Source organism: Lipotes vexillifer, unplaced genomic scaffold (assembly GCF_000442215.2).
Source record: "Lipotes vexillifer unplaced genomic scaffold, Lipotes_vexillifer_v1.1 scaffold687, whole genome shotgun sequence".
NCBI classification, from domain to species: Eukaryota; Metazoa; Chordata; class Mammalia; order Artiodactyla; family Lipotidae; genus Lipotes; species Lipotes vexillifer.
The window spans coordinates 630414-646422 of record NW_006782674.1 but is presented as its reverse complement, the minus strand read 5'-3'; the positions used below and the strand labels follow the sequence as shown (position 1 = coordinate 646422).

Genomic DNA, 16009 nt, shown 5'->3' with positions numbered 1-16009 from the left:
TCCCTAAAGGACTGCAGTAGATAGACATGGTTCCTCCAGCACTCCCAGGGTGATGCTTGTTTAACAGTAACTACTTTCACTCCTAGAAGAGATGCAGATTTATAGAACCAGTAGGACCTGGCTCAACTTGTGTTGGTGTAGTATGTAAGTGCACTGAAGAGTGGACTCTGGAATTGGTTGGACCTTGGCAGGGGTTGAGGCCATGCCGATCGCTAAATGTGTGACCATGAACAAGGTATTAAACCTCTCTGTGCCTCACCTGTAAATGGGATTTATTAAGGCTTATTGGAATAAGGCTTAGTGGAATATTAAGGCTTCATGGAGTTATGAGGTTTAAATAAGAGGGAAAATACGTGTAGAATGCCTAGAATCGTGTAGGACGTGTAGCAGCCACTCAATCGCTAGCAGTTCTTGTTCTTATTCATGTAGTGGCCCAAGAGCCAGCAGCTGGTCCAGCGTACCTAACTTTTGTGATTGCCCATCATTCAGCACATCCACCATAAACTCTTTTATTCATGTCTTGTATGAGACTCTTTCAGCAGATGGATGAATGGATGCTTTCCTTTCTGTTTTCTGAAACAAGTAGTGGATTGGGGTGGGGTGATGTGAAGGGGAGAACTACCTTTTCTTTTTGTTAAAAGGTATTTTATTTTATTTTATTTTATTTTATTTTATTTTTATTATTTTTTTGGCTGTGCCACATGGCTTGCAAGATCCCAGTTCCCTGACCAGGGATCAAACTCGAGCCCCCTGGCAGTGAGAGTGCTGAGTCCCAACCACTGCACCACCAGGGAATTTCCAGGAACCACCTTTTCAATTACTGATTTCCTGCCCTGGCAGAATGGGCAAGGGTGGGGGTCATACCCCCATCCTGCCTCCTTGGGCCTGGGAAAACTTGCCCCATTGGTGCTCCCTGGTCCACCCCTCTGTCCCTGCCCAGTTCACCTAGTTTCTTCTGTTGTCCACATCCAGCACATCAGCTCACCCTAAAGAGCAGGGAAGTTGGAGCCAGATGATCACTCAGGCACTGAATCCAGTTTCCCTCAGGGATCAGACCACGGGGGCACTGGGTGGGACTCCATTCTGCTAGCATCCCCGAGGGGCGCTTGCTCCTGCCGGCAGCCTTGAGGGTCTGGAGACCAGCCGGCCGTGCAGTATCACTCTCCAGTGCTGCTTCTCCAGGGGTGATTCACAGCTGGGGATGAAGCCCGGCTGGGCTGGGGGCCAAGGCCATCACCTCTTGGTCAGACTTGGGTGGTAATCCCAATTGGTTTTGCATGAGCTCCCATTTCATTCAGATTAAGGAAGGACCTGGCCAGGGCAGACAGCTGGTGGCTTGGGGGTGGGGACAGAAGGAGGAGGGGCTACTGGAATCCAAGGCATTTAGATTTTCAGGGCTAAACATATCTTTTGTTAATTCCTTCACCAGTTTGTTTGTTTGTTTTCATTGCTGTTGTTGTTGTTTTCCTGAGCTTAATGGGAAATCTGCAAAGAAGAGTTTGAACTTCATTTATTTCTTCATTTTTAAAATAAATATTTGCCAAGTGCAAGTGTTTCAGCTTCAGAATTGGGAATGACTGGCAAAAGCCTCTGGAATTGTGCAGGCTGGAGGCCGCTGAAAGCCATCAAGGAACAGGGTCCCTCGTGTAACTGGAGTGGTAGGAAAAGCATGGACTCCAGGGTCAAACTGGATTCTCATTCTGTCACCAGATCTGATAGCTCAGGCCAGTTGTTTAACGTACTGCCTCTCATCTTCTCCGTCTATTCTATCAGTATATCAGGTAGGACTTTTGATGTTGCAGAGAACCTTTTTATTACGTTAACAATAAGGTAACATGCCGAGTAACTAGAAAGGCCCGTCCTCTTCTGCAAAGATGTACAAGCAAGGCCTCAAAGACTCGAGCCTAAGGCATAGTGAGCCAGAGAGAAGAACACCAGGTTCTTGGCGCAGCCTGGTTTGGTCTCCGCCTCGTCCCTTCTCTTTGCCATTCCCAACGCGAGGCCCCTGGTGGGCCTGTGCCGCTCCTGAGCCTTCAGGCCTGGCCTCTGGGAGGCAGGGCTCACCCCCTCCCCCTTGCCTGTGGGAGGGGCCCCGGGCGGAAGCTGGACCGCAGGCCACGCAGGATCGGAACTCACACCACCTCTCCTCTTCCTCTTCTCCACAGATCCGGGTAGATGGGCCCCGGGGCAATGCCCTCCAGTACGAGACGGTGCAGGTGGTGGACCCCGGCCCCGTCCTCCGGGACATGGCCTTCTCCAAGGACCACAAGCAGCTCTACATCATGTCGGAAAGGCAGGTAAGGCACGCTGAGCTCTGTCAGACATTGGTCTTGCTGCTAAGGACTAGCCTGTGGCTCCGTGGAGACCTGCAGGAGGCCGGCTGCAGAGAGGGGATTTGATTTATTTGGCTCAGTGTGTATCCTTTCCGTTATGCTGCCTGGGGACAGAGGCTGAGTGCGCCGAAACAGGGAATAAAACCTTCCACATATCAAAATATCTGTGAGTCAAGAACAAATCCACTGACTTCAGAGTGACGGTGTGCATAGGTGCAGGGCCATCATTTGCTCTCACCTGAAGAAACATGGTCCAGATGCCCAAGTTTTTGGTCCCGATTTCCCTATACACTGTATAATCTCCTACCAAAGTCACCTTCCTGGACCCTGGAGGTCTATGGTGGGCAAGGATTTGTCGCCCAGAAAAACTTAGTTGAGGGCACATCCTGGAAGAGTCGGATAGATGGAGATTCAGAAGACAGGGTCTATGTGTATGAGACGAGTTGCTGTAACATGTGTCCTGAGGCTTCGTGTGTACCTGGAACTCTAACGTGGAACCTCCAGCAAATTCCATGAGGCCACACCAGGCAGAAGAGATATGGTGTGAGGATTGGTATTAGCTGATGTGCAGTAGGAAGTAGCAGAGTTGGATTTGTTTCTGGAACTCAGCTGAGAACTAAGTTCTTCAGGGGTCCCTGAGCTCAGACCAGGACTCATACATTTGCAGCGGGCAAAGGAATAAATTTCGCCTTGGGAATTCCATCCATTTCAGGGTATTTCCTGAGGCACCCTAATTCACAGCCTGCAGTGTTCCACCCCACAAGACACACCCCACCCCAAGTGCGGCTTCGCACTGCCATGCCTCTGCCCCTGTTGCCTCTCTGGAGGATGGGTCATTCTGGGAGCTGTCCTCCCTGCCCATGAATATGTATACATTAGCTCTGAGCGGCAGAGGCAGATTCCCCCGTCTTATTCATCTTCATTAGCGAGGCCTGAACTCCCCAGAGGACCTTGCTGACAGAGTCTGGATTGTTCAGCCTGTTCCCTCTCTGCAAAGTGAGAGAGATAAATACTACATTATGCCGCCCACAGGGCCTGTGCATTATGCCTTGGCAGCCCACAGCAGCTCCACCCTCCCCAAGAGCTCGATGACATCTTCTCATGGCGAGGGACCCCCGATTCAGCCACACTGGGACCCATTGTGGTGCCCTCGCTGAGGCTGCCATGGCTTGGGAACGGCCTGATGTGAAGCCGAGTGGGGAGCACTTTATCCCAGGAGTCCGGACTGGTATGAAGCTGCTCCTGTGCTTTCATTTCTTATTCCTTTTCCATGAGGCCCACACTCCCCCTCCCTGCCTACCTCTAAGGCCCTAGACACTGAGGGGGAAGCAGCTTTCCCTGGTGGAATGAATTCTTTGGAGAAGACCCAAGACCTCTACAGGCATTGAATGTTTCAGGATTTCTTACGTGACCTGAAAGCCAGGATTTCTGAACCTGGGACTTAAAATATCTAAGGACTTCCAAAGAGGAAAATCTAAAAGCCGTGTGGAGCCCCCTCTAATCACTGAGTTGGGATTCTGAGGTTCTTTTTTCTTTTGGCTGCGTCATCAGGTCTTAGTTGCAGCACGTGGGCTCTTCGTTGCGGTTGCAGGCTTCTCTCTAGTTGTGGCGTGCAAGTTTTCTCTCTCTAGTTGTGGCGCACAGCCTCCAGGGCACATCGGCTCTGTAGCTGTGGCCCACGGGGTCCAGAGCCCTTGGGCTCTGTAGTTTGCAGCATGCGGGCTCTCTCGTTGAGGTGCACAGGCTCAGTAGTTGTGGCGCGCTGGTTTAGTTGCCCCGCGGCATGTGGGATCTTAGTTCTCCCGACCAAGGACGGAACCCCCGTCCCCTGCACTGGAAGACGGATTCTTTACCCCTGGGTCACTAGGGAAGTCCCGGGCTTCTGAGGTTCTTGATTTCACCTGTCCCACTTCCCTAAGAGCATTGGTCAGTGGTCAGTACCCATTCAGGCTTGACGGCGAGGCATGCTGGGAGCTCTGGATTATGGGCACGCTGGGAAGGAGAGGAGGGCAGGAGTGGATAGAGTTAGGGCCGTTATCCGCTATGGGGCCCTCCTCATAGGCCTGCCACCCGAATCACAGTCCCAAGACCCTGACATCTGGGCCAACACTGGCGTCCACTGGGGTTGCAGATTCTCAGTGGGGAGGGTAATATAGCAAGATGGGTAATCAGACTGACCTTGGTGTCAGGATATCTGAGCATGAACCTTGGTCCTACCATTTTACTAAGTGTGATCTCAGGTAAGCTCCTAACCTCTTTAAGATCCGTTGTCCTCAACTGGAACATGGATGTAATGATAAAATTCACTGGTGTGGTTCCAAGGATCTAATGACATAATGCATGTAATCAGCATGATGCAAGCCTGGCACAGCGTAAGGGCTTGATAAGCGGAGGCTCTTATTCTTATGACGTTGCACCAGGAGCGTCTGGAACTGGCTGTGTGTGGAGTCTGGCAGGTGGTGGCATCAAGATTCTGGGTGATCTATCGGGGGTGGAGCACAGGAGTCCAGGTCAAGGCCGGGCAGGCTCCTCAGCAGGGATCCAGGCCCAGTGGAGAGCAAATCAAGAACCCACAGCCTGCAGTTCTGACTGGGCAGGAGCAGCCTGGTAAATCTATCTGGAGATATACCAGGCCCCGGGGCTTCAGGACTAACGCCTACCAGCCTCTGTCGGCCGGTGGGTGAGTCTCAGCCATGATGGATCAGAACACTTTGCGGGCTGGGACTGCAGGCTGAGGGTATGTGCTCAACCCTGATGTCAGCTCTGCCTGAAAGGTGCTTCACTTTATCATCTAATTTTTTCTTTTCCCTTAAAACTTAGCTCTGCTGTCACATATTCAGTGAGCTACTCCTGACCCATGGTTTACACCTCTACGGTAGCTCTTCTCAGACTGAGCTGTGATGACTTTCTTGTCTTTCTCTCCTAGCAGACTGACAGCAGCTGGACGACAGTTCTGTGTCTTCTTCGTCTGCCTAAATCTCACCTTATAGGCCCGTGATAGTTATTTGATGAATGTACAGATGAATGAATGAGTGAATGAATGAATTCCCAGTGTCTTCACACAACCAGAATTAGAAAAGAGAAGAACTGATATGAGTGATTTATTGCTTATCTTAATTCCCAAGTTTGAACCTATATGATTAAAAGACTATACTTTAGATAAAGAAAGCATTCCCCCAGGCTTCAGTCATCTGTTTATCACTGCCATGACTTTTGCCCTATTCTGAACTATTTTTTGCTTTGTGTTTTCATTTATATAAACTTGCTGGTTAACTTAAATAGCCTACTTTAACTAGCTCTTAAATAACAATATCATACATCTGATGTGATAGTCATATGTAATATACCTAATTGTGATATTGTGATTTATAATAAGAACTATATATTCAGTCTTCATCCCTATTTCTGGCACAGAGCTACCACAGTCCTTGGAATTTCCTGAGTGATAAAAGCAATGGGAGCTATTACTACAATTATTTGCAGGCTGAATAATTCTATAGCCGGGATACTGTTTCTGTTGTTTTGGATATGTGAGTTCCTCTCTATTTCTTGTCCAGCAAGGGCTCCTTTCTATGTAGTACGCTTTTTCTTGGAGTGGCTGAGTGCGCCCTGCTAGGTATCAGTGTCATTTTGTCAGGGTCTGCCTGTCTCTTGCGGTGCCATATTATGTTTCTGTCTTTTTGCTTTTCTTCTGCATGACTCTGGGTATCTCCCTAGGGGGTGTATGTGTGTGTGTGTGTGTGTGTGTGTGTGTGTGCGTGCGCGTGCACATATATGGACACACACACACCTTCCCCTGTGTCTGTCTCTGTCTGTGTGTCTCCATCAGTCTCCTTGCTTTGTACATGTCTGTGTGTATGTATATGGTATATATTTACTACAACTGCAGTACTCCCAAGGGAATGTCTATACACACTGAAACCAGTGTGATAAAAACCTGCCAAACTGATGGGAGGGAAGTGAGAGGAAATGTCAGCGAGGCAGACAAATGAGGAGATGAGGTAGCAGAGCCGGGGCTGTCCTCAGATGCCCTGGAGCAACCCACTACGGGGGGGGAGAAGCAGCTGTTCCCACCACAAGGCAAGGCTCTTCTTTGATAGGCCCCAGAGCAAGTGGCAGATTTCTCAGTAAATTTCAGCATCCCTGCCATCCAACACACCACCTCTCCCCTGCCTGAGAGCCAGAGGCCTTAAGCACATGCTTCTGCTTTTGAGATACACTTTCAGTTGTGTCTGGGCCAAAGCTGTATCTCTCAACGGCGTTCTTTGCTTTACTGACTCCTGTTGACAGTGGGTCAGCTTCCAGGTGCCTGGGGACATCACAGCCTGTCGCCCTCATGAGCCAGTGGCACTCCAGTCCTAGCTGTGAACCAGGATACAGATGTCTGCAAGGGCTGAGGAGGTGGGTCCAGAGGTGGGCCTACCTGAGGTCGGAGTCACCTAGGAAAGCAGGGCCAGGCAGGGGCTGCTCTTCTTGGCTCCAGCATATAGTCCCACAGTGAAGCAGTGAGGGCCGTCTTGCTTTGTAACGAATCACCCAGGCCTGATTCATTCATTCACCAAACACATAATTCACTAAGCAACTACTATGTGCCAAACACTAGCCCAGGCACCGGGGACTCAACAGTGAAGAAACAGATAAATATCCTTGACTTTAGGAGTCTGCAGTTTCAGCAAGAGGAGGCATCAAGAAGAATCAACCTGCTAAGTAAGTCCTCTAGTAGGTTAGCAGGTAATAAGTGCCATGGAGCAGGATAATGGGTACTGGGAAGACCGGTCAGGGTGAAAGGGTTGAAATTTTAAACGGAGCAGCCAGAGAAGGCTTCCCAGAGAGCAAGGGCATCAGAGTGGACGGGCCTGTTGAGGGTCGCTATCCCCTTCCCTGTTCTTTGTATTTCTTTTCAAGCTCTTTGCCTGCGGTTGTGAAATTGAGAGATGGTTAAGCCTGCACAGTGGGAGAGAGGGAACTGGGGAGAGGATGCTTTGTGAGTGTGATTTGTACCATGTTGTGAGTTTCAGAAGGAAGCTCAGTTCAGGGAAAGGTGGTATTGGGGTTCAAGACAGACAGGCTCGCACCCCTTGGGACTCAGACCCCTATCTGGGTGGTGCCTCTGCTGAGGACACTCTGTGTGATGAGGGGACCATTATTGCTCCTCTGTGTCGCTCTCTGCCCCTGCTGCCTCCCGGGATGTTCTGAGATTAGCCAGTGTGAAGTCTGACAAGCTCAGAGGTCCATGGACATCGCTCTCATACAAGTGCAGTTGTGGAGATAGCTCCTGCGGCCCAAGGCGATGGCTCCTGTAAGAATGATTCTACTCTCTTTACGCTGGGTCCCCGGGCATGTGTGTTCCTCCCAGCCCTGCAGGGCCGAGCTGTCTGCTCCAGTTTGCATTTGGATGGCCGACACTGTGACAAGGCCATTTGGACATTTGCTCCAGGCACCCAGACGGGGCTGTTTCTGATAGCTCCTGGGAGAGGGGGCTTGAAGCGCAAGCCTGAGAGTGAGGGACAGCACACCAGACACCTCGGGCATCCTCAAAAAGAGAAAAACTGTTGCCGTGTTTCACCTAGTTTCACTCAGGCAGGAGCCTTCCCGTTTGTCTGGAGCTGTTCCTGAAGGTTCCCATGCATCGTGACCAAGAAGTTCCACTTCTCCCTTCCTTCTCAATAAAGGTGGAATGTCTCCTTGGGAGGGACCTGGACAGGGGAGAGGACTTCCTGCTTCAGGTCCTATACTCCAGTGCTGGTACCTGGAATTCTCCATAGTGTCATAAAAGCTTAGAGCTGGAAAAGCCCTCCAGGCTTCTCAGGTTCAGTTATCTCCCGCTGCCTTTTCCCCTACAAGCGGCTTGTCCAGAGTCACACAGAAGGTTGGCAGAGAAGCCAAGTTGGAATCCAGCTCAGCTCCTACTGTAAGGTCTGCTCCAGGCCCCTCTTCCAATGAGGAGCTCTCAGTGGGGTGAGAGATGCTCTTCATTTCCTAGTCTTCCCAGCAGGACTGCTCTGTACCCCAATCCTCAGCTGCCGAAACAAGCCTTAGAAATCGGAGGGATTGCTGGGGGTGGAGTGGGCTGAATGCGGCACTGGGGGTGATGTAAGAACTCAGAAACACCCCACTACCCCACTGTGAAGGAGGGCCCTTGGTTTATTCATCCTTAGTTCCAGCCCAGTGCAAGTTGGGACAAAAGCCCCTTCTGTTCTAGAACATGTTGGGGGTACACAGGGCCCCAGACACAGCCAGGACACCCCATAAGGGGAGCAGGCAGTGAAGCACCCTGCCCACACTCCTTTTCCAACTGACATGCCTCTCAAGGGTCCCTCCCAGAGGCGTGAAAGCCTCCAGTATCTGAATAGGGTCAAGTTCAGTAGCCTCCCCCAGAGAAGAAACAATGAGAGCGGCCTGGCATTTCTCCGGTGATCATGGGGGTGACTGGGATGCAGAAATGTGTGCAGGATAGAGACCACAGGGTGCTCATGAATAGACTGCGAGCGTGGAATTTCACCCTGGCCCTCAGCACTCATCAGCTCTGCCGCCCAGAGGAAGTCACTCAAGCAGAGTTTGTGCTTCAGTTTCTTCATGTGGAAAACACAAATGATAATTACCTGCTTTCAGGGCTTTTAGGACTAAAGGTAATATACGTAAAGTGCCTCGTTACACAGTCATCATTATCATTACCATTATTACTAATACTCTTAGGAAACAGTGCTGCCAGGCGTATGGACACCCAGACAAACCACTGTTTGGTGGCTAAGGGCCATTTCAGCTCAGGCCACCAGCTCCCCAGGATTCCCTGGTACCTTCAGTCTATTTCAGAATCCCCCAGAAAAGCCTGAGCACCCCTTCACACCTGTTAGCACTGCATCCAGGAGACTGAAGGGCAGGGGACCTGGGGTCTCCCACCCCAATCAAACAGAGCTGCGTCCCTCCACGGGGCTTGGTGGGGTTTCTTTGTAATTCTACTTCCGCTCTGGGGAAGGAATTTAGTTTGAGTCCAGCCCCACTGGACTTGAGGTCGTCACAGACTGGGCACCTGAGTAACTCTGGCTTTGTCACCTGTCAGGACTGCTAGGGCAGACGGGAAAACAGTTCTGTGCCCCGAACAAGAGAAGAAAAGCTGGTATGTAAAGGCAGAGCAGGAGTCGGCAGGGAGGGGTGGAGTGGGAGGAAAGACAGGAAATCCAAGTGCCAGGTAGTTAGGGGAATGCCTGGCAGCTCTCTAATCCTGAACTCCATTCGGCATCTGTCTCGGCACTTGCATCCCACTTAGCAGCACGTATGGAGACTCCACAGTATGGGCAGACAGGGCCAGGAGCTGCATCTCTGCCACCTTTCAGGCCCCTTCCCATGTGTGTTTATTAAGTGCCCACTGTATGCCCAGCACAGAGCCAGACACTATGCAGACTAGAGAAAAGCAGAGCAAGACATGTTCTGGAAGTTCTGTAGGAGTGAGGTGGGCACAAACTCCAGCCTACCGGACGTTGGAAAGAAAGTGGTCCAACTCTGGGGATTGCCCTGGAACCACAACATCCTTGTGCAGTTGGGGCCCTGGTAGAGGTGGATGTCAGCCCAAAGGGCACACTCTCCTTGCGGGTTTGAATGGGTATCACGAGGACTCTGGTCTAGAGGCTGGAGCTCTTGGGGTGTTTCCCAAGACAAGCCTCAACTCTGTGGGCACCCCATTCCCTTACACAGGGTGTTTGCAGATGGAGGCTGACCCCCGCAATCCCGGCCCTCTCCCCTTCCTCCAGGGATGGCGTCTGAATGGAAGTGATTAAGTTCAGAGAGAACTGATTTGACTTGTGCTTGAAGTTCTGCAGAAAAAGAGAAATACCGGATACTTAAGTAAGTTGTGTCCTCAGTTTGGATATTGATGAGACGTTTTCAAAAGTAAATAGGTGCGTGTTAATTTGTGCCATTGTTCAAGACGACTAGTTGGCATTGGTGATGTCACATGACTTTGCTAAACACAATATAGGTTTAATTATAGGCAGAATTATATCGAATCTGAGTCTTTTAAGTGCCTTTCAAATATCACGTGTAGACAATGGAGACATGAATCTGAAACTGACTCAGAGACAGTGCGATCATTTCAAGGGAATGTATGATGGCTGAGGAAGAAGCTGTCTGGGTATTTAAAGAAAGTTGTGCAAAACAGTGAAGGAGTGAAGTAGGTATATCCTCCGGGAAGAGGATTCAGTGCCGGTGCTGAAGACTATCCAGTACCTGCTGGGTGACTTGAGGATGTTCAGAGCGTGAACTGGAACCACATGCCCTGGTTTCTGGTCTGGCTCTGCCACTCTCTATCTACATGACTTTGAGCAAATTACTGAACCTCTGGGTACTTCAGTTTTCTCAACAGTAACGTGGGGATAGGCTCGTGCCCACTGCCTGGGTGGTTACAGTGAGTAAAGCAGAAAACGTACATACAATTCTCAGGGCAGTGCCTGGCACTTAACAGGGGTCAACAACTCTTAGCTTTTATTTTCATTATTTTCAGTATGCTGGTCTATTGGAAGGGTGTCTATATTTTATTTATTTATTTAAGATTTTTACTTCCCTCTTTCATATACTCACTCTTGTCTCCTCCAGGACCTATCAGGCCTGTTTTGGGGTGCCTAAAATGGCAGAGAGCAAACCAAGGTGGCCTGCGTGGGCCACACTCCGCAGTCAGCTCTGCCTCCCAGCCTGAGTCCAAGGGCACTGAGGCTGCTCTAGTGGCCCATTTGTGCCCAAATCACTTCCTTGAGATACCGCTTTTGGAAGGGGGTCACCACTCACACCTGAAGGTGCCTTCAGGTTAGGAGGAGAGACCCCTCAAGGGAAATCCTACTCCCTTGTGGCCCCCTTTTGTCCACAGGACTCGGCGGTAAGTGCTCGCCCTCATTAAGACAAGGGTGTCTCAGGAGACGAGCGATATATATGTGACGTGGGACATTTTCACGAGGTCTCCCACCTGTCCCTTGCCTCAGTACCACTTTAAACATCAGTTAGTCCAGCGTTCCCCAAATTTTATTCTCAGATCCAAAGTTTTGCAGGATTTTAAAAAATAAAAGCAAAAGCTTTCTTTGGTCAAATATTTTGGGAAAATCTGAGTTAAGCAGATAATCTTGACTGTAGCATTGCTTAGAATGCCGTGCGCTGTTGAGTATTATAAAGCTCCAAGCTAGAGATGCACTGGCAAATTTAGGAGGTCGTGCCTCCCAGACTCATTTGACCATGAAATTCACTTTCCCAGGAGCACCCAAAGCAGAACGTTCACTGGGGAAGAGACTTCATTTCTATCCTTTCCCAGCTTTCCCGGGTTTCTCTCCCTTCTCTTGAGCTTGTCTCCCTGGCTCTAGGCCTGGTCCTAGTCTCTCTTCCTCTGTACTGTTTCATTCCTGGGCACAGACTGAATTCTTGGTCTTCACTCTTCTGAGTTTGGGAAAGGAGGGTTCTTTTGATCCAAGCCTCAAGGTCACAGCCAGACTTCGGGGCCAGGGTTCTCTCCTTCCAGCTCACTGCACCTCCCACCCCATGCCAGGCTGGCTCTGCTCACAAGTGCTCCCAGGACCAACTCTCTTCTATCCTAAGTACATGGAGCCCTCTTCAACTCTGAACTTAGCCCCCAGCCTTAATCCTCCATTCATCGTTCTTCTCTGAAAGTCACCAATTTCGTTCAAATTATGAAAGTTCTGCCTCTCGCCTACCGTCGCCATTCAGAGGTATACGGTTCTCACCTGGGATTCATGGGTTATACCACTTTGCATCTTCTCAGATGGTTCTTAATGTAGGAGCCATTGTTTATTCTCAGATCTTTATTACTCTGTCTTCAAAAATTAGAGGAATGCTGATAACACAATAGTCCTAAATTCACAATGATTTAGAGGAGACAATTCGTTTATGTATCGTTTTGCTCCAGAACAGCAAAGACCAAACTAAAACATTTGGGGCCCTTTTTTGCTTCTCTGGTATAGCGGTCTTAAAGCATACTTTGATGCTAAATGGCGCTAAGAATGATCTGAGGGGGCAAGGGAAGAAGTGATTAGAACATCTATTTATTTTTCTATTTAAAAGAAGAAATTAGGCTTCACTCATATTTACTATACAGTGGATACTGGGTACTGTTTTCCTGCCTTGGTCTATACATCAGCCATTTATGTGTCAGGGAGGCATGGAAGTGCATGGGAGGGGCCACATCTCTGGGCGGTAGACACTGGTGGTCTTACTGGCTGATTCAGTTTCAGTATATGACAACAAATTTGCAATTTATGTGCAACTGATATTATCAATATTGTAGAAAACAATCCTTTAAATAGAATCTTTACAGTATTTTGCAATGAGATGGGAGTGAGCATGAAAACGTTTTGTTTTTGTGCAACACAGAGATGTTCTGGTTATGAAAATAGAAAGATTTCTCTTTTAAAAGAACCAAAATGTTCCACATTTGCTGACCTTTTCAGTTCTGACAAGCAGCTGTCAGAACTATGCCACTTTGCTGATAACTTTGAAAAATTAAACACTTCATCTGCCCCCTCAATATAAAGGTAATGTGTTAACAGTGAGTTAGAAAGTAACTACTTTCAGAAAGAATTTGTGGCATGGAGACACCATTTGGGAAGAAAAAAAGGATGTTTGGAAATATTTTCACCTTTATACGATTTGTTAATGAGGAAATGTGACACTTTAAAAACTCGTTATCTCAAAGCTTTAAAAACTCGGAAACAGAATCTTCTACTTGCCTAAAAGTCTTCCAAATAAAGAGTTTCTGAGAGTTTTGACCCATTTGTTAAAAAATTTAAAAATTCAGCACCTTCCGATTAGTTAAAAGAACAGCTGATTGACATCAGAGAAGACAGAAATCTACTAGCTGAATTTCAACAATCTTCGCATAATTGGTGTATGAAACTGAAAAAAAATATATCTTTTTTTAGCCAGCATAGCCAACAATGTGCTTTTTGCATCTCTGTGGCTACGGGAGGTGTCTTTTTCTGTTATGACAGCCATTAAAGTAAAGTATTGAAATAAATTGAACCCTGGACCTCAAAACCCCATATCACTAAGTGCTAAACAAGGATTTTCAAAAACAATGAAGCCAATCCTAACACATGAGTCTCACCATTATTCATAATAATTTTCATGATGATAGTAAAATATCGTTTGTACCGTTCATGAATAATAGAAAATAAAAATTAAGATGGTATTTTACCTTTACGTCACTTCATAATTTCCTAATTTTGTGTATATTTAATAACTCAATGATGTTAATAAATAGAACATGGGTATTCTTTGTAAACAAATATACGAGCCTTGTAGGTGCATGCTCAAAAATTGTTTTTTACTATGGGGTGTGCAGTCAAAAGTCTTTAGAGACCTACTGGCCATTGGAGTGTGTAAAACTGCAGCTGCTTCATAAATGACTCTAATCTCAATCTCTGATTTTCACTTTCCTGTTACCTTTTAAAACCACCTCCTTTGCACTCAAGAATTTGTCGTTTAGACCCAGCGCAGAAGCCTATAGAGCCCAGCGTGAGTTGGTTCATTGGTGTGGGTGGAGTCATTGTGGTCAGTTTCTTTATTCCTGGGTAATTTACCCAATGCCTTCTAGATCTTTCTAGGGCCCAGATCCCTGAACAGCAGATCGAAAATTCCCTGTGGGAGCAACAGTAAGGAATGCGAGATGGTGCTGACAGATAAGAAAATCTTCAGACAAGCAGATAGCATTACCATGGCTATGCCGTGAAAGCTGGTGAGGAAGATTCTTGTATCAAAATGACCAGAATGACTGTGGAACTTGAGAATCGTGACACAGACGTATATCAATCAGTCCAGAGTTAGCCTTTTCTCATCAAGTCTCTGATCCCCACTCATTTCTCCTTTGTCTCACTCTGTCCCCATTCTTTCCTTTATCCTATTTTTGGCATTCTTCCCACCATCCTCCTTATTTATCCCAATCTCTTATCTCACTCTCCATGTTCACCTTCCATGTTCGCCTCTCCAGGGAGGGAGGTGGAGCTGGACTTGGGGTCAGGCCACTGTTTTTCAAACTGCTGGTCGTGACACATTAGTGGGTCGAGAAATCAATTTAGTGGGTCATGAAATCAATTTAAAGGGTCATGACCAGATTTTTTTTTTAATGGAACAGAAGAAAATCAAATAGAACAGTGTCCATCAAATATAGTAAGGGTAAGTACTATTTGTGAAACTCTCTATGTACCTGTATATGTGTGCCCTGGGTAGCAATGTAAAACATATGTCTCGCCGGGAGTCCTGGTCAGAATGAGCGCCGCTGGCCTAGGGAGAGCGTCTTGCATATACACTGGCAGTAAGTTGACCTCAGCTTCGAGCATCCGGCTCACATTTCAAGCCATGCTAATGACATCATCTGACCCTCCACTAGTTTTTAGTCAAGTGATTTCTCCGTTCCAACAATTTGGCTTCAACGGCTCTTTGTTGACAGTTTGGTGTGACAGCTGTGGGGTGGTGGGTAGGCGTTGGACACAGAGTAAGGCTAACTGGAATCAAGCCTTGGCTTCTTGTGAATCTAGACTTTCTGAGTCTCCATTTTCTCGTTTGTGCACCAGTTCAATGCTTTCCAACCTGTTATTTTGTTACGGTACACATGGAAAATGTATTTGTACAGCTCTCTATGGTGATGGAGATCCCCTCATGACCAGGGGGGCCAGGCTCTGGGGACACGTCTCCTCCAGGCATTTCCCAGCTGCCCCAAGGGCTAAAAGGACCAAAATGGTAGCACACCTGTGTCCCATCCTCAGCATCACTGCGTGCCACCAGTCCCCAGCTGGGAAACACTGTCAGATGACCACAGTATACAAACAGGTCTGGAAATCTTTGGCCAAGCAAAAGATTTTTGTGTGTGTAGGTCCCCATGCTGGGAACATACAAAGCTGCATAAGACATCGATGCTGTCTAGAAGCTTACTATTTTAGTGGTCGTCTTCATCACCTGCAGTTTGCAAGAGACACTGTGTGGTCCAGCACCAGCTGAGTCCTGATCAGCTTTCATTTGCAGTGGCCTCTTTTTGCCCCGGGCCCTGACGCTTGAAAGTTTTCTTTCTGTTGGAACTGAACACAACTCCTGAACTGCCTTGCAATCTTGATATTTCTTAGTTGTAGACATAAACTTGAAGCAAGTAAAGATGAGAGGAACAGACTCCAGTGGGTCTCCAAATGCCAGATTCTGCCGCATTCACCATGTGCACCGAAGGGAATAAAACTAATTACTACCTTCTTAAAGAGCTGAGCATGGGTGGATACGCCCTTGAAAGTGGCCAGCAGAAATGCTTCTTGCAAACTGTTCTCCCCATGCAGCTGCCTGCAAGTCTTTCTGCTAGAGCCTTTGTTGCCCAAGGACTCCTGCCTCGGGCCATTAGCGAGGAAGCTGGTTATTATTAACTAGTTGGCACTGACTGATGACACCAAGGTTTTTTTTGGCCGCGCATGGGCTGGTGGCAGGAGCTTAGTTGACCCCTGGAATTTGGAGTTTATTCTGCCATGAAAGCAAAGAAATAAATTAGAGCCATGAACAGAGCCCCCATGGTTAGACCCAGTGGTTAGAGGCAGCTCACCAGCCTCTGCTGGTTCCCTCCCCAAGGCTGCATCCATTGAAAGAATCCCGCCTCCCATCGCCTTGGTTCTCACTCCCAGGTTCCTGGCGCTCTTCCTCTCTAGAGCATC

The 16009-nt window shown here is 48.2% G+C and overlaps 1 protein-coding gene across 3 annotated transcripts in view; it reads left to right on the top strand.

Moving 5' to 3' along the window:
* The window catches only part of PLXNA4 (plexin A4), a 382796-nt gene that overhangs the window by 223833 nt on the left and 142954 nt on the right, over positions 1 to 16009 (top strand). For 2 of the 3 annotated variants that reach the window (XM_007455356.1, XM_007455357.1), the window contains one exon: positions 2202 to 2297. In XM_007455356.1, coding sequence (XP_007455418.1) covers positions 2202 to 2297 — 96 coding nt within the window. Of the gene's footprint in view, positions 1 to 2165; positions 2298 to 16009 lie in introns of all 3 variants that reach the window. The other variant, XM_007455355.1, reaches the window with a different exon arrangement.